The 23,600-nt window shown below is 45.5% G+C and overlaps 1 protein-coding gene across 1 annotated transcript in view; it reads left to right on the top strand.

Annotated features, from left to right (window-relative positions):
- The window catches only part of CNMD (chondromodulin), a 28,026-nt gene extending 10,636 nt beyond the window's left edge, over nucleotides 1–17,390 (top strand). The window contains exons 3-7 of the mRNA XM_081872855.1: nucleotides 58–198; nucleotides 2,126–2,239; nucleotides 10,913–11,066; nucleotides 11,559–11,767; nucleotides 16,983–17,390. Of these exons, the coding sequence (XP_081728981.1) occupies nucleotides 58–198; nucleotides 2,126–2,239; nucleotides 10,913–11,066; nucleotides 11,559–11,767; nucleotides 16,983–17,201 (837 nt within the window). The 3' untranslated portion in view covers nucleotides 17,202–17,390. The remainder of the gene's footprint in view (nucleotides 1–57; nucleotides 199–2,125; nucleotides 2,240–10,912; nucleotides 11,067–11,558; nucleotides 11,768–16,982) is intronic.
- Nucleotides 17,391–23,600: the final 6,210 nt, after the last annotated feature.

The raw sequence follows: 23,600 nt of genomic DNA, 5'->3' as shown, positions 1-23,600 counted from the left end.
TCTAGTTAGATAGGTTTCTACCAAAGTAATCATCTTTTCCCCCTTTTTCAATCCCAGGTCTACAATGTCCATTACATGATGAGTATTAACGGGAAGGCACAAGAGGTGTCAATGGAAATAGATGCTGGGAACAACCTGGAAACCTTTAAAACTGGAAGTGGTGAGGAAGAGGCTATTGAAGTTCATGATTTTCAGATTGTAAGTATGGTTGGCTGAAGGTTTTTTTGGGGGGGGGCGTATCCCAAGAAGGAATGGTGAACTTTGGGCTTTCAAATTTCAGCAGTGCCCTGTATGATGCCAAAATTTGACACACACACCTCTCCACCTCTTGCCTTCCATTCTAAGTCATTCTTGCGGCACCCTCTCAGCTTGGCTCCCAGGGCTGGCAAGCCAGTCACGCTCCCCTCAGTATGCATTTGGAGTGAAAGCACCAAGGCAGCAGCGGGCGGGGGAAGAAGAGAACATGGAAATTATTTATTAGGCTCAGTGTTTATTTCAGTTGGGGTCCAAGCCTAGTTTTTTTACTGAGACCACCTTGGCTGCCATGTGCAGAATTTTTAAAAATCATTTAACAAAAATTACATACCACTTGATTGTGAATAGAACCTCTGAGCAGTTCATCAAATATGCTGAAGGGGGGAATGTAAAAGCATCTCTGATTATTCTCCTTGGCCTCTCAATGGCCTATGATACCACTGACCATGGAATCCTTCTGTGAAGACTGTGAGCAGGGAGAACAGGGCACTGCTGCGCTGGAACAGTGCCTGACCTTGCTAATGGACTGGATGAGAACCAACAAACGGATGCTCAATCCAGCCTAGACTTAAGACATTTCGAGGGGGTGGTTCCTGTGCCCAGATGAGCAAGATTAGTTCTGGATGGGGTTACACTCCCTTGGAAGAAGCAGGTTCACAGCTTGGAGCTACTCCCGGATCCAGTCCTGTCACTGGAGACACAAGTGGCCTTAGTGGCACTGAGGGCACCACAGTTCAAGAAGGACACTGACAAACTGGAACGTGTCCAGAGGAGGGCAACCAAAATGGTCAAAGGCCTGGAAATGATGCCTTATGAGGAATGGCTGAGGGAGCTGGGCATGTTTAGCCTGGAGAAGAGGAGGTTAAGGGGTGATATGATAGCCATGTTCAAATATATAAAAGGATGTCACATAGAGGAGGGAGAAAGGTTGTTCTCTGCTGCTCCAGAGAAGCGGACACGGAGCAATGGATCCAAACTACAAGAAAGAAGATTCCACCTAAACATTAGGAAGAACTTCCTGACAGTAAGAGCTGTTTGACAGTGGAATTTGCTGCCAAGGAGTGTGGTGGAGTCTCCTTCTTTGGAGGTCTTTAAGCAGAGGCTTGACAACCATATGTCAGGAGTGCTCTGATGGGGTTTCCTGCTTGGCAGGGGGTTGGACTCGATGGCCCTTGAGGTCTCTTCCAACTCTATGATTCTATGATTCTATTATTCTACCAGCTTGCGCTGGAAGCCCAACTGCAGCCCTATCTAGATGGGAATAGCCAGCTTTAATTGTCTTTGCTCTGATAACCTCCAGGTTAGGCTACTGCAATGTGTTTTATGTGGGACTGCCTTTTAAGATGGTTTGGAAACCACAGCTAGTGGAAAATGTGGCTGCTTGAATGTTAACTGGGACAAGAATGTGTGAACATATAACACTGGTTCTGGTCTGACTGCAGTAACTGTCAATTTGCCCAATTCAAGCTGCTGGTTTTAACTGTATACAACTCAGTAAGCCTGTAACTAAAGTTCCCCATATGAAATTTCCCAGACCCTGAGGCCCTTCTACATATGTTGAGAGGAAATGCCTTCTCTGAAATAGCCGACTGTTTGTGGAATGCTAGCTCTAGGGAGACCTCCCTTATCAATATTTGGGTTCCTGGGAATTCTTCAGTTTCCTGGTCATTTGAGAGTACCAGTGATATAATTGCATTGTTAAATCTTTTTAAATATTATTTTATTACTGTACTTTTTACTTGGTAGTGAATAACTTTGGGTCTTTTTTAGTGGGAAGCAAAGCATTTTATGTTAAAAGCACTTCTGTATCTTGCAGCAGTTGGGTGGGCACCTCAACATTTATGTTAATAACCAAGGTCTGTTTTTCTAGGGCATAAGTGGAATTCGTTTTGCTGGAGGAGAAAAATGCTACATTAAAGCCCAAGCTAAATCTCACATCCCTGAAGTCAGTGCAATGACCAAAGAGAGAATCTCTTTGGATCTGGTAGGTAGTCACCAAAAATATGCTTACACTGACAGCAAAGCTATGTTTGAAGGATTGTCAAGTGCAAGGGAAGGAGAAAGGCTTTGTGATGGGAAGTGTGAAGGTGGAGCGGGGCCCTAGAGAACCTCCTGAAAGCAGCAGCAACACCAAGGAGCCCATAAAGCAGCTGGGGATGTTTCAGCTGCTCTTTAAGGTGCAGCCCAGCCTTGCCACCTCCTCACTTTTTGGCTAAGCTCTGTTGCTGCTGCTGCTGCTCCCCACTTAGGCCAGGTCTGGCTTTCTTCAGCAGCAGCATCTTCCAGGAGAGGTGCTCAGTGAAAGTCTGCAGCAGCCAAGGGATCCTTGGGACTGGTGCTTAGAGGTGGCCCATCCCATTTCATCACCTGAGGCAAAACGGAAATCTGCTGCCTCCTGCCCCCCCCTCCAGCCACCATCACTTCTGCTGCCGCCAGAACGCCTCCCTCTTGCCAAGTTTCAGAGAGAGGGAGGTCTTCTGGGATGAGGTGTTGCTGCTTGTTTCCCCACCGCTGGAGTGGAGAAGACAAGCACCAAGGCCTTGCAGAATGCCCACCTCTGGCTGAAACTTGGCAAGATGGTGTCCAGAGGTGGCAGAAGTGGTGGGGCAGGTGGGGAGCTTTCTCTTGAGCTTCTGCTGCCTGAAGCAGCTGCTTCACCCTCACTAATGGGTGAGCCAGCTCTGCCCCCCCCCACTTATGTAAGGGGCACAGGAGGGGCTTGAGCTGTTCTCTTGGTTCCTCTCGGCTTCTGCCTGAGAGCAGGCAGGACTGGGCAGGCACACAAGGCAGCCTGAACCCCCTCCTCCTCCGTGCCTTGGTTTGTTTGCCTTGGAAGCAGGCTGATCCCTGCCAGCAGCAGGACTGTGTCTGTATGGCATGGCTTGAACACTGAAAGAAGAAACGCATGGCAGTGGGCAGGCTGGCTCTGATCCTATGCAAAAGAAGCTGTTGTGAAGCAAGTCAGTATAAGGGAAGCCCATATAAATTTACACCAGATCCAAAGCCCGCTCTGCAGAATGGGACTGCTGTGTCCTAATCCCCTGGCCTACCTGGCAGACAGTGTGCCAAGATGAAGTTTCAACTCCAGAAGCCAATCCACACAAGCCAAGTCCAAAGATCAGGAAACAGTATGGAGTCAGTCCAAGTAAGCCAAGTTCAGCAGTCAATCTCGAAGTAGAAACCCAGGAAGGTCCAAGGTGAATCCCAGACGAGATCCCTCAACATGGTCAGTTGAGTGGACACAGCAGCTCCCTCTGCTGCCTTCTGACACTGTGTCTGCTGATTGCAGCATCTGGGCTTGATGAGGCAAGTGACCCTCACCTGCTCTCTGCTTGCCCCAGCTGAGAAATTGCAGACCTCCTTCGCTACCTGGCCAGCTAGTGAACTAGGCTTCAGGCCTTGGCCTGCCTCTGCTTCCTGGAGTGTCCCGCCTGCTGTTCCCTACATCTTAGGACCTGCCATGTTTGCGGGGATGGGGGCCTCTCTGGCTCTGGGTCCCACTGCTCGGCTTCCTGTGCACTGGCCTCTGTACCCTCATTATGCTCTGTCACCCCATGAGTATTGTCTATCCCAACCTCTCCTTCCCCATCCCCAGCTTGCCCCCGTGTGACCCACTCTGAGCTGAACCCCTTGCCAGGATCCTCTTCCTCCTCCCTGAAGTCCTGCCAGTTCTGTTGCTGCTTTGCCCAAGCCTGTCAGCAGGATAAGAGTCTTTAAAATAATTCTGTGCCAGGTTACATGACCAAGCTGAACAGGCTTAGGATCCACCTGAGCCCCAGCCCAAGCCCTGGTCCCACCTGCATCGCACACCCAGAACATCTCTTTTTGGCCTCTGTTCAATCAGCTGGGCCCCCAGCCAAGCAAGTGTTTCTTGGGCTGAGCCAGGGTTGAGGACTTGACCTCAGATGAGCCTAGTTGAGCCAAGAACCAGCTGGCTGAAGATGGCCTCCTTCACTAACGATGTCCTTGGAGGGCCATTCTGAGGCATCACATTTTAGGAAAACTGCAGGGGGAGGGACTGAGCAAATGAGAGAGCTTTTGGCATGGAAGGCATGTGAGAGAAGTGTTGCAGGGGGAATTGTTTACTGACACTGAGGGAACTGGGTAGTCAGAAGTTTCTTTAGGATGCACCACTTAGGGATGGTTAAAATTTTAGTGAATCATTCCTCAGACGATGAGGTTAGGTTTAATTATCCCAGAGATCCATTTTATGATACTGTGAAAGATTTGGTTTGGACTGGATACAGCTTCCAGTTCCACTGTTAAGCTAATATGATAGCTCTGATTAAAAGTCTTGTTCAGTGAAAGCAATTATATATATATATATTTTAAAATAAATTTTTATTAAGATTTTAAAGGTTACAGGAAAAAAAAGAATAAAAAAGAGCAATCAAAAATGAAAAAACGAAAAAACAATACACATCTAAAAACCAAAAAAGAGAAAAAGAAATAAAAAACAAGTCAAACCTTTAACTCACTTACTTACATTCACTTATTTCCTTGACTTCCTCACGCCTCCCATTTTTGTATTCTAATTCAATTAGATATTCCAGCAAATCCTTCCAACTTTGTTTTAATCCCAATAATTTATCTTAGCATACTATAATTCCCCTCTTTATATTCTAATTCATATAAATATTTCAACAAATCCTTCATCTTATTTTTATCCTTATATCTTATCTTATTATACTATAATTTTCCATTCTTTCTTTCACCAAATAACCATCCACTTTTACTTTATCCAATCTTAACTCTCATCCAAACCTATATATCTGTACTTATTCTTAAGACGTTTCCCCTAAGGTCAAAAAAGATTCCATTCCATGATTTTCCCATTTCTCATTAAAAAAACAAGAAACAAATTATATTATATACACTTTAAATTCCCAATTTTCTTCCACCAGATCCCCTCCCCGGTTTCGGCCCCCAGCAAAAGTCCATCAATCTCGGAAAACCATCAACCCGGAGATCTTAAATCCGAGGCTCTTAAATCTCTTTCATGTCCCCTCTGCCGGTCTTTTTGATAGTCTTTGGTGTTGAAAACCAGATCTCGGGGAAGCTCCAAGCCAACGGTAATCATATTTCTTCCTGCCAAACTTCCATGGTTAAAAATAGGGCCTATAGGATATTCCAAATCTTGTTTCACGCTCCTTTCAAATCCAAAGGCCCCTGAAACTCCAACCTCCACCTGGCTCAGATTTGTAATCCAAAGGTCATCTGATCTCCACATGAGGTGATCTCTCCAATCTTTCATTTTCCAGACCAGGCCAGGCTTCCATCTCCAAAAATTTGCTTCTCCTTGTTGCCATCAAATTGTAGTTCACCATTTGCATCTGTAGGGTTACGGCTCCCCCTTTCTTCACTTTAATCACAACATGATTCTCCTTCTCAAATTTTCCAATTTGTTCAGTTGAAAGAGGTTTCTGTGCCGAGTTCTTATCGAGTTCTTTACTAATACCCACTTTTGTTCCCAAAATTACAACATTAGTAGCCATAACATTTATCTGGTCTTGCAGCTTTCCCAAGAGATAAAATGTCCTGTTCAGTTCACACTCAATTTCCTTCCCGACCGCCATCCTTAAACAGTCCAAGGTCAAAAACTGATTTCTCAAGGCTTTTATCTTTAAAAACAATTTCCCAGCTGCTCCTTACGACAATATCCCAAAGCTCCCTCTAGAGGGATTCAAGTTCCTTTTCACTCCTTCCAGCACAGACCCAAAAGTCCCATACGTTAAATTGTAACAGTCCTTCCTTCGTTTTAAACGTAAGCTTGTAACAAAGAGAGACAGTAGAAACAAAGTTCTTCTTTTGTATCTTGACAGCTAACTTGACAGCTGTCAAATTTATCTATTCACCGTCAGCGGGCTCTCACAGACCACTCCCGGGTTCAGGGAAGTGGCACTTCAAATCCCAAATTTTAACCTTCTCCTGCAGGCTCCCCTGCTTCCCAAAAAAAATACTGATGGTAATTTCAATCAGTAGAATTTAAATCCTTTACATAAAACTCTCCACGACCTTAGTTGACAGGTTCTTTGCTTCAGTTTATTTACAGAAAGGGGAGGTGGACTTCCTGTTTGGACCTTCCCCGATCGGTGCCAATTTAAAAATACTTTAAAAATCCAATTTCCGTTCTACTCACGGGTTGTTGTTTGAAATCCAATTGTCCACAAGAAAAAGTCAGCGCTCTCTGGCAACGGCTACGCGGCTTCACTCCGTAAAAATAGCGGTCGATTCAAAACACCGTGCCGTTCACCCCACGTCACTTTGGAACCCCCGAAAAGGGGTTTCCCTGTGGGTAGGGGGGGCGCTCCTGGTGTCAGCCGAATCCCACGTTCCCAGGCTTCATCCGCCTGGGATTTCTGAAGGGTCTCCATCTTCGCCGCCGCGGCACGACCCGAATTCCAGTCAGAGGAACGCCGCCATTGCCAATGGCGCTAACCCAGAAGTTTGTGGGACGGGGGCCTCTCTGGCTCTGGGTCCCACTGCTCAGCTTCCTGTGCACTGGCCTCTGTACCCTCATTATGCTCTGTCACCCCATGAGTATTGTCTATCCCAACCTCTCCTTCCCCATCCCCAGCTTGCCCCCGTGTGACCCACTCTGAGCTGAACCCCTTGCCAGGATCCTCTTCCTCCTCCCTGAAGTCCTGCCAGTTCTGTTGCTGTTCCACTGTTAAGCTAATATGATAGCTCTGATTAAAAGTCTTGTTCAGTGAAAGCAATTATATTGACCCAAAGCTTGCAGTGCAAGTTAAAGAAAGCCTTCATTTGGAAGTGCACCCTGTAGGTCTTTTCATTTTCATATTCGAAGTAGTGTTGGAAAATGGCACTGATTGAACTAGAAACTTTAAGGAATTCAAATATTTTTTACATAAGAGAGCTGCTATTCTGTAGCTGCACTGCAGAAACACTAAAATGGAAGCAGAGGATAAAATTCAGATTGCCCTCTGAGATCACTTTAAGTACCACACACTAGATCAATTTTATTTAGCCAAGTTGTTTGCACAATGCCATTATTGATTTTGTAACGGGCTCCTAGGCTCTCTAGCTAGTGATATTTTTTAAAAAATGTCTTTATCCCCTTCTTTTGCCGTTTTAAAATAATAATAATAATCTGTGAAAGCTTTATAGAAATAAAAATAACTGAATAGATGCGGGGTTGGCGTGGACTTCAGAAAACCAAATTACCTCAGACTGGAGATAAACCAATTTCTGGTTTTTGGAAATGCTAGTTTAATTGGCCATTTTATATTCAATATCTACTACAATGAAATGTGCACTAAAACATTTAGGACATAATATTGTGCTTTTCTTTTGCTGTAAGTGCAAAAATTGTCATAATGCAACACTAAAGTAACAGAGTCAAGGCGTTAGGGTGACTGAATTACCCATCATGTGCATTTGTGCTTTCAAACACCAGCATACCCTCCAACTTTCATCTGAGAAATGTTGGAGGGTATGCTGCCCCTTTGGCCCCTGTGTTTCGGCTGGTGGCCCCAGGAGTTCTCATCCCGCCCCTTCAAGGATCTTGGAGGCCGGTGATTTCTGTGCAGAGGCTCAGCACAGAGGCTGATGGACCACAGCGCCCCCTACCAGTGACCTGAGGAGGTAGTTCATGCCATGGTCAGCCTCAACAAATGGTCAACACCCGTTGTCCAAAGGCAGCAGAGTGTGGCAGTTGTTCATGTGGGTGATCGTCCAGTGGCGATGCCAAGCCTGTTGCACTGTAATCAATAAAATTGTGGCCTACTATAATCCAGCACCAGGTTGTGTTTGCTCCCATTAAGGTCTTCCCTTAACTGTGGGACCCAGAACACCCACCAGAGTGGCTAGCAAAAGTGCCTCTTTCCCTGCACCTGGTTGTCTTTAATTTTATCCTGAGTTCTTCCTTGAAAATAGAGAGTTTCTTGGGACAGCTTGAGTCACACAGGGACAGCTGAAGAAGGCAACTGCCTTAGGCAGCAGGTGCTGAGGGCTGGGGACAGAGCTACGACTGCCATGCCGCCAGCTTTGCATCTGCTGTGCTAGTCTGCTGCCTTCAAGGGCTGTGCAATGTACCGTATTTTTTGCTCCATAAGACACACAGACATTTCCCCTTACTTTTTGGGAAGAAAAAGTAAGGGGAAATGTCTGTGCGTCTTATGGAGCGAATGCGTGGTCCCTGGAGCCAAATTGCCCAGGGGCAAAAAGCAGATCATGCTTTTTTTTTTTTAAAAAAAAAAGAGGGAAGTGGGTGTTGAAACAAAGCAGCTGTGCTGGTCCCGGGGGGGGGGGTTTACCATGTACCGTGGTCTGAGTCTGGTCCTGGATCGAGGGTAGGGAGGCTGTCTGTCAAGGGCGAAGCGGGGTCCAAGGCAAGGAGCTGGGCGTGGTCAGGAACTCCGGAAGAGCAGGTCAGGGTGCTGGCAGGAACAGGTTTCCAGCAATGTTGCTCCCGCAACCTGGGACTGGGCTGACTGGCCTTTATCTCCTCTGGGGCCTAGGGCGGTCCTGGCCCACAGGTGATTCGCCTCTCCTGGCCTTAAGGAGAGCACTCCTCCTGAGAGAACTTAGTTCCCTCCGCCTCTCTGCCCTGAGCCTCTGCAGCTCAGGAGAGTCTGGAGGGTTACTGGACCCAGAGGCAACCTCACCTTCCCCTGACAGGGCTGGGAGAGGAGCACCTGCAGGCAATGGGTCCTCCATCACCTCCAGAGCCAGAGTGGATTCATCTGGTGTCTGCTCCTTCAGATTCAAGCCCCGGCCCTGGGTCATCCGGCCCTGGAGGCAAGGACTCCTGTGCAGGCTAGGATTCTTCAGGTTCAGCCTCTGAATCAGATTCCCAGGCCATCACAGCAGCTGATTGTTTGTCAATCAGAAGCGAGATAAGGGACACTAGAGATAAAGGAGGCTGCCTGGGGGGGGGGAGGGAAAGACAGCAAACTTGCAAGGAGAGGAGACAGGAAGACTAAAGCAATGAGGAGAAAAATTAGAAGAAAAGAAGGAGCAAAAAAAAAAAAAACCTGCTCCAGCTAAGGAAAAGACACTAAGGCAAACAAGAGGGAAGGGAGTGTTGAAAGGAAGCAGCTGATCAGTAAGGGATTGGGAGGGAGATAAAAGAGGCTGCCTGGGAGGGGGGAGGTAAAAGCCCATGGATCCTCAGGATTTTTACATTGGGTCACCCCAAATTCACCATCAGATCACATAGCATGTCCATGGCTACAGTCTGCACCAAAAAAATCACGCATCCACTGTTTCATGGGGCCGCAATGGCGCAAAAACGTGGTTACAAAGCACGGATCCACATGGATCCTCAGGATTTTTGCATTGGGTCACCCCAAATTCACCATCAGATCACATAGCATGTCCATGGCTACAGTCTGCACCAAAAAAATCACGCATCCACTGTTTCATGGGGCCGCAATGGCGCAAAAACGTGGTTACAAAGCACAGATCCACATGAATTCTCAGGATTTTTGCATTGGCATGAACCACAAAAATCACACATCCACTGTTTCATTCAGAAATATTTTTTTTGTTTTACTCCTCTAAAAACTAGGTGCGTCTTATGGTCAGGTGCGTCTTATGGAGTGAAAAATATGGTATTTTCCTTTCAGCTGTATTGGGGTAAGATCCACCTACTAGTCCAATTGGCTTCTGTCTGGTCCTTAGAGGAGGGTGCCAACAAAATGACTTGAGGCAGCCCTGCTGAGCCACCCCATCTAAGCATCATGCCACAGAATTGAAGTCAAGCCAGCAGGATCTCTCAGCACCTGAAATCTTATTCTTATAAGGTGATCTTGCCCTTGCTGAAAGAGAGGCAAGCTTGGACCTCTTAGGAAATGCAAAAAAGTACCTAATCCACAAGGTGGGTTACGCTTGCCGGCCAGCTCCCATTCATCCACATGAGATGGTTAATAGCCAGATGAAATGATTTCCTGGCACTGGGCATGGGGCTGGGGGAATCATCTCAGCCTAACGCTTCTGTCTGCCATATGCCTGGATCCATGCTGGCTTGCAGTGCAGGGGCTGCCACTGATTTACAAAGCAAAGCCTAATCTCCATCACAGTTCTGAACGGAGCTCCTTGTGAACACTGAGTCCTGAGGTTTTTGTCTTCTAGAAACAGTGTACATAATTCTAGACATAAAAACAAAATTCGTAATTCAAGTTGTTCCAGGGAGTGAGAGAAGCACATAACTAACAACCATGTAGTGTGTGCAAGATTCTTGGTCGGAGATGTATGCAAATTGATTTTTTAACCTGCAGGATACTATGGAGGTGATAGCATCATGATGGCACCCAAAATCTTGCATGACTGAATAACTTCATCATTACTGCAGTCAGAACACACAATGTTGTCATAGCTTTTAAGCACTTGAGGGCACCATGGATCCCTAAATAGTTAATAATCCTGCCAATAAAACACCCTTTAAAAATGTTTTAAAGTGTCTTTTTTTAAAAGTGAAGCCAATTTCACTCTTTCCCTTAAACCTAATAAGACCGGCTCCTGGTAACGGCTAATCTCAAATGGAACTGAAATTGGAAAGAATGAAAGTAACCCAAAATGTTCTCTTTTTTTTGCTGAATCCTTGACTATTAGCACCCAATTTCACATGCAACACATGCCCTTTGTCAGTCAAATTAACAGCAGATTTGTTTATTTTCTTACTCTCCTTTTACAGGAAGGTGAAATTATGCCAGCTAAATTTGCTGAAAATTCGCTAATCTGGGTTGCTGCAGGTCAACCCATAAAGAACAATAATTTTCTGAGTCCCAAAATTTTAGAGCTCTGTGGAGATCTACAGATATTCTGGCTTCGGCCATCCTATCCAAAAGGTAACATTTATTTAACCTTTAAATCCTAGACTTAAGCCATCTTTGCCCATCCAAATTAATTTCATTCTGGGGGAGGCCTAGGGAGATCCTAGAGCCAGACTCATTACAAGGCAGTCTACTGGCTTATACTGAATCACAGCCCTCGGCTATCCAGCCCAGTGTCACCTATTCTGAGAGGCACAGGTCTCGTGACATAGGCCCTATGAGGAAAGGTTACAACATTTGGGGCTTTTTAGTGTAGAAAAATGACAAACTATTTTTCTGCTGTCATCGGGACTTGCAGCCCCTCAAGCCTCCCCAGTGGTGCAGAGGCACTTGATCTGTTGTTTAGAGATGCAGCTGTTATGTGTGATGCACCCCGTGTAAAGAACTCATACACTGCAGGACAATAGAAGTAATTGAATTTCAACTCTTTTAGCTTAGTGGGTTCTTTCAACCAGCACTTAGCTGAACCTATTTAAATGAGTCATGTACCCCAATGTCTGTCTGCAGTCGGGCAGAGAAGAAAGAGAGGAGCTGTGCGGAAAGCACGCCAAGCTCAGACAAACTTGGATCTGGATCAGTTCAACGCTGCTGCTGAAGAGGTGAATACGAGGCCACGAACCACCCAGCGGGCTCAGCAGCGTAGACGGCAGTCTAACGCTACCCGGACTTCTGAGCAAGACACCCAGCCAGCCTTTAACCCAGACAATCCTTACCATGTGAGTATTTGTTAGCAATGGAATACATCCACAGTCTTGGTCAATGTGCATCTCCCCAGGCGCTTCTACAGAACGCCCCTGAAACTGCCTCATTCTTCCATCTTCTGGTACTGACCAAACAGGTGAGCCAGGAGAGAGCAGTCAGCCAGTCACTGACTTAGGTGAGCTGAGGTTTCTACTCTGTGCAGTTTCAGATGAAAACTATGTTGCTGAGCCTTCTGCATAATAAGGAGGTAGCATCGGTTTACAATAGGCAAAAAAATGAAACACACCATAGTTTGTTCCTGGAAGGACATGGACTGCATCTGGGTGCTTGTAAGCAGCAAGAGAAAAGGGAAGCCTGGGTCACCTGTTATTTTCTCCCACGTTAGACAGCACAAGTGCAAGGATCAGGGCCAAACTCAGTAGTTCTGCCCAAGGCGCTCCATGTTTTCCCCTCAATGGCTGGGCATAGCATGTGAAAGGCGGCCCTCACTCCTATACCTGTCCCCACACAAAGGCATCTCTGGAATCTGAAACACTAACCAAGAGGCAGGAATATGAAAAACCAGCATCTGATAGATGACCAGGATGGATGAGGGGACCACGGTAGAACGAGGTCATTCTCGGAGTCTTGGAGCAGAGAACTGAGGTGAAACGCTTCCAGGGATTTCAGTATTGGACATGCCTTTCCTTCAGTCTTTCACATGCAGTAGCCAACTGTGCCAGTTATTGCAATCATCCTGTACTGTCCTCAAAAGTTAATCTCAGTGGTTTGAGTTTAAGGGAGGATACAAGATAAAAATTAGTGCATTATATTAATTAGTAATAAATTGCATTTTCTGTCAGATAACGGAAGATACTGACAAAAATTACAGATGGCAAGTGAAAAGCCAGCCTACTTGTGGTAACATGATATGCATTTTCTTCATAGTTCTTTCACTATTTCTTTTAAAAAATAAGTTTAATCAAGTCAGCAAAGAACAAAGATGAACAGCTGCTAGGAAAAGAAAAGAAATACCAGCCAACAGCATAACCCAGGCATGGCCAAACTGGCCCTCCAGCTGTTTTGGGACTAAACTCTCATCATCCCTAGCTAACAGGACGAGTGGTCAGGGATGATGGGAACTGTAGTCCCAAAACAGCTGGAGGGCCAAGTTTGGCCATGCCTGGCATAACCCCTGGTCACATTCAATGCAGCTGCTGGGGCTGCGGGAGGCAGAAGGCCATCAATATGCAAGAATCATAGAATCCTAGAGTTGGAAGAGACCACAAGGGCCATTGAGTCCAACCCCCTGCCAAGCAGGAAACACCATCAGAACACTCCTGACAAGCCTCTGCTTAAAGACCTCCAAAGAAGGAGACTCCACCACACTCCTTGGCAGCAAATTCCACTGTCGAACAGCTCTTACTGTCAGGAAGTTCTTCCTAATGTTTAGGTGGAATCTTCTTTCTTGTAGTTTGGAACCATTGCTCCGTGTCCGCTTCTCTGGAGCAGCACAAAACAACCTTTCTCCCTCCTCTATGTGACATCCTTTTATATATTTGAACATGGCTATCATATCACCCCCTTAACCTCCTCTTCTCCAGGCTAAACATGCCCAGCTCCCTTAGCCGTTCCTTATAAGGCATCGTTTCCAGGCCTTTGACCATTTTGGTTGCCCTCCTCTGGACACGTTCCAGGTTGTCCGTGTCCTTCTTGAACTGTGGTGCCCAGAACTGGACACAGTACTCCAGGTGAGGTCTGACCAGAGCAGAATACAGTGGCACTATTACTTCCCTTGATCTAGATGCAATACTCCTATTGATGCAGCCCAGAATTGCATTGGCTTTTTTAGCTGCCGCGTCACACTGTTGGCTCATGTCAAGTTTGTGGTCAACCAAGACTCCTAGATCCTTTTCACATGTACTGCTCTCAAGCCAGGTGTCACCCATCTTGTATTTGTGCCTCTCATTTTTTTTGCCCAAGTGCAATACTTTACATTTCTCCCTGTTAAAATTAATCTTGTTTGTTTTGGCCCAGTTCTCTAATCTGTCAAGGTCGTTTTGAAGTGTGATCCTGTCCTCTGGGGTGTTAGCCACCCCTCCCAATTTGGTGTCATCTGCAAATTTGATCAGGATGCCCTTGAGTCCATCATCCAAGTCGTTGATAAAGATGTTGAATAAGACGGGGCCCAAGACAGAACCTTGTGGCACCTCACTAGTCACTCTTCTCCAGGATGAAGAGAAACCATTGATGAGCACCCTTTGGGTTCGGTCAGTCAGCCAGTTACAAATCCACTGAGTGGTAGCATAGTCAAGTCCGCATTTTACCAGCTTCTTTACAAAAATATCATGGGGCACCTTGTCAAATGCCTTACTGAAATCAAGGTAGGCTACATCCACTGCGTTCCCTTCGTCTACCAGGCTTGTAATTCTGTCAAAAAACAAGATCAGGTTAGTCTGACATGACCTATTTTTCAGAAATCCATGCTGACTATTGGTGATCACAGCATTCCTTTCTAGGTGCTCACTGACTGTTTCTTAATGATCTGCTCCAGAATCTTCCCTGGTATTGATGTCAGACTGACTAGGCGGTAATTATTTGGGTCCTCTCTTTTCCCCTTTTTGAAAATAGGGACAACATTTGCCCTCCTCCAGTCTGCCGGGACTTCGCCTGTTCTCCAGGAATTCTCAAAGATGACTGCCAGTGGTTCTGAGATCACATCTGCCAGTTCTTTTAATACTCTTGGATGCAGTTCATCTGGCCCTGGAGACTTGAATACATCTAAACTAGCCAAGTATTCTTGTACTATCTCCTTAGTTATTCTGGGCTGTGTTTCCTCTGCTGAATCATTTGCTCCAAATTCTTCAGGTCGGGCATTGTTTTCTTTATCGGAGAAGACTGAGGCAAAGAAGGCATTGAGGAGTTCAGCCCTTTCTGTGTCCCCTGTTTGCATTTCACCATCTTCTCCTCTGAGTGACCCCACTGTTTCTTTCTTCTTCCTTTTGCTACGAACATACCCATAAAAGCCTTTTTTGTTGCTTTTAACCTCTCTAGCAAGCCTGAGTTCATTCTGTGCTTTAGCTTTTCTGACTTTGTGTCTACACGTGCTGGCTATTTGTTTGAATTCCTCTTTGGTGGTTTCCCCCCTTTTCCATTTTTTGTACACATCCTTTTTTAATCTTAACTCAGTTAAAAGTTCTTTAGATAGCCACCCTGGATTCTTTAGGCACCTTCCATGTTTCCGTCTCATTGGTATTGCCTGAAGTTGTGCTTTTACTATCTCCCTCTTAACAAACTCCCAGCCATCATGAACTCCCTTTCCTTTTAATATTACTGTCCATGGGATCTCACCCAGCACTTCCCTAAGTTTTATGAAGTCGGCTTTCTTAAAGTCAAGAAATTGAGTCCTAGTATGCTTGGTTGCTACTTTCCGCTGTATAGTAAACTTCAGAAGAGCATGATCACTTGCGCCTAATGATCCTTCCACTTCTAGCCCACTAACCAGGTCATCAACATTGGTTAGGACCAGATCTAAAATGGCTGTTCCTCTTGTTGCTTCTCCCACTTTCTGGACAACGAAGTTGTCTGCAAGGCCAGTGAGGAATCTGTTTGACCTTATGCTCTTGGCTGAGTTTGACATCCAGCTAATATCCGGGTAATTGAAGTCCCCCATTACTACTAACTCCCTTCCTTTTGCATGCTTGGCCATCTGTTCCAGGAAGGCATCATCTATGTCCTCCGTTTGGCTTGGGGATCTATAGTAATCTCCCACAATGAGGTCCCTGTTATTCTTCTCTCCCTTAATTTTGACCCAAATGCTCTCACTTTGGCTTTGAGGTTCTAAATCTTGGATCTCTTCACAGGTATACACATCCCTGACATATAACGCCACTCCTCCTCCTTTCTTGTCTGGTCTGTTTCTCTGAAATAGATTGTATCCCTCCATTATTACATTCCAGTCGTGGGACTTATCCCACCAGGTTTCAGTGATGCCTATTATGTCATATTTAGTTTGCTGTACCAAGAGCTCAAGCTCATCTTGTTTATTTCCCATGCTTTGCGCATTAGTGTACAGACATTGAAGTTCATTAATCATTCAAGAGATCAAGTTTCCTATCAGAGGCATGCGCTCGCTGTTCCCAGGGCACTCTACATTTTGCACACAATTCATGCCTTGCACTGGTAAATGAGCAAGGTGAATAACAATGTCCTTAGGAAAGGCATTGCCAGGCAGGTGCCTTCTTAAGGTCCTGGAGGCCCCCTCCCTGTCAGAAACAGAGAGCAGGTCTGGACAGCAGCTATTAATCCATGCCAGGAAGAAACAGATCCCACCATCCTCTGCAAGACCATCTTCCACACCTTGAACCCATGCGTTCTGGTGATTATAATTCTTTATCATCCTCACCAACCACTCCTTTTTCTTCTGATGGCTTAACCAGAGTTTTCTCCATATCACTGCTACCCTCCTAATCCGAGGACTCTGGAGAGCTGAGATCAACTTCAGAAGGGTAAATGTTGTCCTTGTTTTCCCTCTGTGCTTCTCCTGCTCATCCATTTTCTCTCAGTTCCACTATAATTACCTCTCTGCAAGCAGTAGTCAGTAGCTGAAAGCATTTGCTGTGTTAAATTGAAGAAACTCAGTCAATGGGAAACTGCACTGACCTGCTACACTAAACTTGTATGGAGTTGCTAATTTAAAGGAAGCTCGATTATTGGGGGGTGGGTTGCATAATGTTTTAGCCACCATCAAAGAGATCTTCTATGCCAGTGATGGCCAAACTTGGCCCTCCAGTTGTTTTGGGACTGCAGTTCCCATCATCCCTGACCACTGGTCCTGTTAGCTAGGGATGATGGGAGTTGTAGTCCCCAAACAGCTGGAGGGCCAAGTTTGGCCATCACTGTTCTATGCCCATGCTGCTTGCCCAAGGCCCATTCCCCCAAGCACCACTCACATTTCACTATTAAGAAGTCACACTGACTTTCCCAGCACCTGCTGCTGTAATAGGACTTCTTTCCCATTTGCATTCCCCACTTAAAAGTGTACAACCAAATAAGGCTGAGTGCCTGAAAACAAGTATTAAACTTCTAAAGATCAGTCTAGAATCTAGAGGTCAACTACAACCTCTTTGAAATCCAATTTAAGAGCAACTGAATCTGTGAATTAATGGCCATGGTGAATTCTTGCTATTTTTATGATACTTACTGAAATGTACCACTAAAAAACTGTGCTTGTTATATTTCAAATTTCAGCAGCTGGAAGGGGGTGAAGGGATGACCTTTGACCCACGGCTAGACCATGAAGGAGTCTGCTGCATTGAGTGCAGACGGAGCTACACACATTGCCAGCGGATCTGTGAACCTCTCCTGGGATACTACCCGTGGCCTTATAACTACCAAGGCTGCCGTTCCGCTTGCCGGCTGATCATGCCCTGCAGCTGGTGGGTTGCTCGCATCTTGGGTGTGGTGTGAAGGAAGAGGGAAGTGCAGGAGGCTGTCCTGGGCAACCAAACAGAAGCAAGAATATCTCTGCAAGTGAATCTGTTTGTATGTATGTTAAATTATCCCAGAAAATGACATTGGCTGATATAGATGTAAGTAAAGTTAAAACCTCACGTTAATATTTTATTAGTTTTACAAATAAAGTATTGGAAACCTAAACGCCTTCTTGAAAACAATCACCTCCAAGACCTGCTGAAAGAGAAAATTTAAAAAGGAATCTTATACATTCTGAGCCAGATCAACTCCTTCCCCTTTAAAAATTCATCCTCTCCTACCCAAGCCGTCTGTTATTAAATAGATGTGAACATTTGTCCAATTAGATTACTAGGCCTAATGCTTTGGGGAGTAGCTTTCAACTACAGTGGTACCTCAGGTTACATACGCTTCAGGTTACATACGCTTCAGGTTACAGACTCCGCTAACCCAGAAATAGTACCTCGGGTTAAGAACGTTGCTTCAGGATGAGAACAGAAATTGTGCTCCAGCGACGCGGCAGCAGCAGGAGGCCCCATTAGCTAAAGTGGTGCTTCAGGTTAAGAACAGTTTCAGGTTAAGAACGGACCTCCAAAATGAATTAAGTTCTTAACCTGAGTTACCACTGTATGTAACACTTGACAAATAAATAATAAGGGAAGCTGTTATTTGTTGTTATTCATATAGAACCAGGGGATCATTAAAAAGCTGTTAGAAACCAATTACATCACCCTTTTCTCACTGAGCAGCTTGAGGGGGGTGAGGGCAGTGGCAGAATCCAAATACAGGGATGTTGCATGGAAGGGCTCAACAAAGCCCATCAATTTTATTATTTTAATTTATTGAATTTATATACCACCCTATACCTGGAGGTCTCAGGGCGGTTCACAGAATAAAATCAAAGTCCCTTCAGGAGACCTGTGAATCAAAGTAGCCCAGGCAGAGGCTGTGTTGTTTCCAGCAAGTGACGGCTTTGAAAGTTTCTTTAAGTGGAAAATAGGAATTTACGTAATACAGTGGTGCCCCGCAAGACGAATGCCTCACAAGACGAAAAACTTGCTAGACGAAAGAGTTTTCCGTCTTTTGAGGTGCTTCGCAAGACGAATTTCCCTATGGGCTTGCTTCGCAAGACGAAACGTCTTGCGAGTTATTGCGAGTTTTTTTCCTCCCCCCCCCCTTTTCCTAAGGCAATAAGCCGCTAATAGCGCTAAGCCGCTAAGCCGCTAATAGCCGTGCTTCACAAGACGAAAAAACCGCAAGACGAAGAGACTTGCGGAATGGATTAATTTCGTCTTGCGAGGCACCACTGTAGTTAATAGCCTCCAGATGCAGAACATATACTTCTACTGTGTGGAGATACTACACAGAGACATTTGAAATCTTCCAGCATCTGCTGTCAGTGAACTGCTCCATACCTGACATTAGGCAACAATGAGAAATGGGGCAAGGGAGAGAGAGGCCCTACAAAATACAGTAAGAAAGAATTGTGATCCAATTGCTATGGAACTGTAGAGTTGGAAGAGACCAAGGGTCACCTAGTCCAACTCTCTGCAATGCAGAAATCATTTGCCTAACGGGGTGCTCAAACCACAAACCAGTGTCTCATGCTCTGCTGACTGAGCTAAGATTCAAAAGATTAAAACTGTATAAAACTATTGGCTTTGATTCCATTTCAGAAGCCTTCCCCTCCATACTCATCCCACCCAAAAATATTTCATCGATGTGTTGGAAAGAAGTCATAGAATCATAGAATCATAGAGTTGGAAGAGACCACAAGGGCCATCAAGTCCAACCCCCTGCCAAGCAGGAAACACCATCAGAGCACTCCTGACATATGGTTGTCAAGCCTCTGCTTAAAGACCTCCAAAGAAGGAGACTCCACCACACTCCTTGGCAGCAAATTCCACTGTCAAACAGCTCTTACTGTCAGGAAGTTCTTCCTAATGTTTAGGTGGAATCTTCTTTCTTGTAGTTTGGAACCATTGCTCCGTGTCCGCTTCTCTGGAGCAGCACAAAACAACCTTTCTCCCTCCTCTATGTGACATCCTTTTATATATTTGAACATGGCTATCATATCACGCCTTAACCTCCTCTTCTCCAGGCTAAACATGCCCAGCTCCCTTAGCCGTTCCTCATAAGGCATCGTTTCCAGGCCTTTGACCATTTTGGTTGCCCTCCTCTGGACACGTTCCAGATTGTCAGTGTCCTTCTTGAACTGTGGTGCCCAGAACTGGACACAGTACTCCAGGTGAGGTCTGACCAGAGCAGAATACAGTGGCACTATTACTTCCCTTGATCTAGATGCAATACTCCTATTGATGCAGCCCAGAATTGCATTGGCTTTTTTAGCTGCCGCGTCACACTGTTGGCTCATGTCAAGTTTGTGGTCAACCAAGACTCCTAGATCCTTTTCACATGTACTGCTCTCAAGCCAGGTGTCACCCATCTTGTATTTGTGCCTCTCATTTTTTTTGCCCAAGTGCAATACTTTACATTTCTCCCTGTTAAAATTCATCTTGTTTGTTTTGGCCCAGTTCTCTAATCTGTCAAGGTCGTTTTGAAGTGTAATCCTGTCCTCTGGGGTGTTAGCCACCCCTCCCAGTTTGGTGTCATCTGCAAATTTGATCAGGATGCCCTTGAGTCCATCATCCAAGTCGTTGATAAAGATGTTGAATAAGACGGGGCCCAAGACAGAACCCTGTGGCACCCCACTAGTCACTCTTCTCCAGGATAAAGAAGAACCATTGATGAGCACCCTTTGGGTTCGGTCAGTTAGCCAGTTACGAATCCACTGAGTGGTAGCATAGTCAAGACCGCATTTTACCAGCTTCTTTACAAGAATATCATGGGGCACCTTGTCAAATGCCTTGCTGAAATCAAGGTAGACTACATCCACTGCGTTCCCTTCATCTACCAGGCTTGTAATTCTGTCAAAAAACAAGATCAGGTTAGTCTGACATGACTTATTTTTCAGAAATCCATGCTGACTATTGGTGATCACAGCATTCCTTTCTAGGTGCTCACTGACTGTTTCTTAATGATCTGCTCCAGAATCTTCCCTGGTATTGATGTCAGACTGACTGGGCGGTAATTATTTGGGTCCTCTCTTTTCCCCTTTTTGAAAATAGGGACAACATTTGCCCTCCTCCAGTCTGCCGGGACTTCGCCTGTTCTCCAGGAATTCTCAAAGATGACTGCCAGTGGTTCTGAGATCACATCTGCCAGTTCTTTTAATACTCTTGGATGCAGTTCATCTGGCTCTGGAGACTTGAATACATCTAAACTAGCCAAGTATTCTTGTACTATCTCCTTAGTTATTCTGGGCTGTGTTTCCTCTGCTGAATTATTTGCTCCAAATTCTTCAGGTCGGGCATTGTTTTCTTTATCGGAGAAGACTGAGGCAAAGAAGGCATTGAGGAGTTCAGCCCTTTCTGTGTCCCCTGTTTGCATTTCACCATCTTCTCCTCTGAGTGACCCCACTGTTTCTTTCTTCTTCCTTTTGCTACGAACATACCCATAAAAGCCTTTTTTGTTGCTTTTAACCTCTCTAGCAAGCCTGAGTTCATTCTGTGCTTTAGCTTTTCTGACTTTGTGTCTACACGTGCTGGCTATTTGTTTGAATTCCTCTTTGGTGGTTTCCCCCCTTTTCCATTTTTTGTACACATCCTTTTTTAATCTTAACTCAGTTAAAAGTTCTTTAGATAGCCACCCTGGCTTCTTTAGGCACCTTCCATGTTTCCGTCTCATTGGTATTGCCTGAAGTTGTGCTTTTACTATCTCCCTCTTAACAAACTCCCAGCCATCATGAACTCCCTTTCCTTTTAATATTACTGTCCATGGGATCTCACCCAGCACTTCCCTAAGTTTTATGAAGTCGGCTTTCTTAAAGTCAAGAAATTGAGTCCTAGTATGCTTGGTTGCTACTTTCCGCTGTATAGTAAACTTCAGAAGAGCATGATCACTTGCGCCTAATGATCCTTCCACTTCTACCCCACTAACCAGGTCATCAACATTGGTTAGGACCAGATCTAAAATGGCTGTTCCTCTTGTTGCTTCTCCCACTTTCTGGACAACGAAGTTGTCTGCAAGGCCAGTGAGGAATCTGTTTGACCTTATGCTCTTGGCTGAGTTTGACATCCAGCTAATATCCGGGAAATTGAAGTCCCCCATTACTACTAACTCCCTTCCTTTTGCATGCTTGGCCATCTGTTCCAGGAAGGCATCATCTATGTCCTCTGTTTGGCTTGGGGATCTATAGTAAACTCCCACAATGAGGTCCCTGTTATTCATCTCTCCCTTAATTTTGACCCAAATGCTCTCACTTTGGCTTTGAGGTTCTAAATCTTGGATCTCTTCACAGGTATACACATCCCTGACATATAACGCCACTCCTCCTCCTTTCTTGTCTGGTCTGTTTCTCTGAAATAGATTGTAACCCTCCATTATTACATTCCAGTCGTGGGACTTATCCCACCAGGTTTCAGTGATGCCTATTATGTCATATTTAGTTTGCTGTACCAAGAGCTCAAGCTCATCTTGTTTATTACCCATGCTTTGCGCATTAGTGTACAGATGTTGAAGTCCATTAATCATTCCCCCGTGTCTCTTATTTAAGGATTTTTTCCTCTCACCACTAGGTCTGCGTGCTGTTTGCTCCATTTGGTCTATGACATTTGGATGATCATCTTTATCAATTGATAGACTCCTACCTTCAGGAGCACTGTCTTCCTCCCCCACATTAGTCAGTTTAAAGCCCTTCTGATGAGGTTTCTGAGATTTTTGGCAAAAACATTCCTCCCAACCGTTGTGAGGTGCAGCCCATCTCTTGCCAGAAGTCCATCTTCAAGAAACTGCAGTCCGTGATCTAAGAATCCAAACCGTTCCTGTTTACACCATTTGCGAAGCCAGCTGTTCACTTCCACTATTTTTCTCTCTCTCCCTGGGCCACGTCGTTCAACTGGGAGGACAGATGAGATGACAATTTGTGCATTTAATTGCTTCAATTTCCTGCCCAGAGCCTCATATTCTCTTTTGATCTTCTGGAGGCTATTGCTTGCAGTGTCATTGGTTCCCACATGAACCAAGAGGAAGGGGTATTTGTCAGTGGGTTTTATGATTCCTTGCAGTCGTTCAGTTACATCTTGGATCTTAGCCCCGGGGAGACAGCACACTTCCCAAGACATCTTCTCAGGCCCACAGATCACTGCTTCTGTTCCCCTCAGTAGGGAATCCCCTATCACCACTACACGCCTCCTCTTAGGTTTGGTCGGGGTTCTTCCGTGATCTGTCCGTTCCAAGGTCGCCTGCACATTCCCTGAGGACTGACTTTGCTGCTCGTCTTCATATACCTGATCGACTGTAACGAGGGAGAGATCCTCAAATGGAGTCTGCTCTTCGTCTTCCATTCTAGGGGAGAGGACCTCAAAGCGATTGTGTATTTCTAAACAATCAGAGCGAACCCTGGGCATCCTACTTCTTTGAGTCACGTTTCTCCATATATCTGGCTCCTGTGTTGGTGAACTAGCCTCCTTCTCAGGGGAGTCCCCGTCTCCTCCTTGGTGGAGATGGTGTGCTCTGTTGCTTCCAAGAAGAGCTCCAGCTCTCTAATTCTTTGGAGCGTAGCCACACGTTCCTCCAGTTGCTAGACTTTGTCTTTTAAGAGGGCAATCAATATGCAATTGCTGCAGGTAAAACTGCCTGCAACCTTTGGCAAGATGGCAAACATTGTGCAGGAACCGCAGGCGACTGCAGCTGTTCCCTCACTCTCCATCTTGAGAACGTGTCGTTGGGGCTGGCTACAGTGGTCCTCCATCATAAGAAGTGTGCAGACAGGACAAGTAACTCCCCCCCCCAAAACCCTAGGTCTCCCCCAACAAACGTTTGAGACTAGCTCCCCTAAATCTAAAGATAGATCAAATTGTGCGCGCCGCCAGGCGCTGCCCTACAAGCTCTGATAAGCTCCTCCCACAGCTAATCACCTACCTCAACAGAAACCCTGCCCCCTCTGACCTTTGCACAGGGAGAGCAGCTAATCAGCCACAAGAAACACACACAGGAGAAAAACCCTTTTTGCTCCTTCTTCAGCCGCTGCCCTACAAGCTCTGATCAAAGTGTTATATGGCACAAATGTGAGGGGAAAGAAGTCATTCAATTAAATTATTGTATATTTTCTAGAAGAGGCTCAAACTTCGGCAAAGTGTTGCTACTGGATATATATGCAATATAACCCCAATTCTTTGGAAAGGGTTTTCCACAATTTTTCACAATTGTGGGGCAACTGCTAAGACTGCCAAGATTGCCTGATTTCATGTTTGAGTGTGCAGGAAATACAGCCAGGAAAATAATTTTTGTTCATCGTTATAGAAAAGACAAGGACAAAGCTGTCAAGAGCTTTAT

The sequence above is a fragment of the Podarcis erhardii genome (genome assembly GCF_964252035.2).
Source record: "Podarcis erhardii genome assembly, chromosome: 8".
Lineage (NCBI taxonomy): Eukaryota > Metazoa > Chordata > Lepidosauria > Squamata > Lacertidae > Podarcis > Podarcis erhardii.
This window is presented reverse-complemented; position numbering and strand designations above follow the sequence as displayed.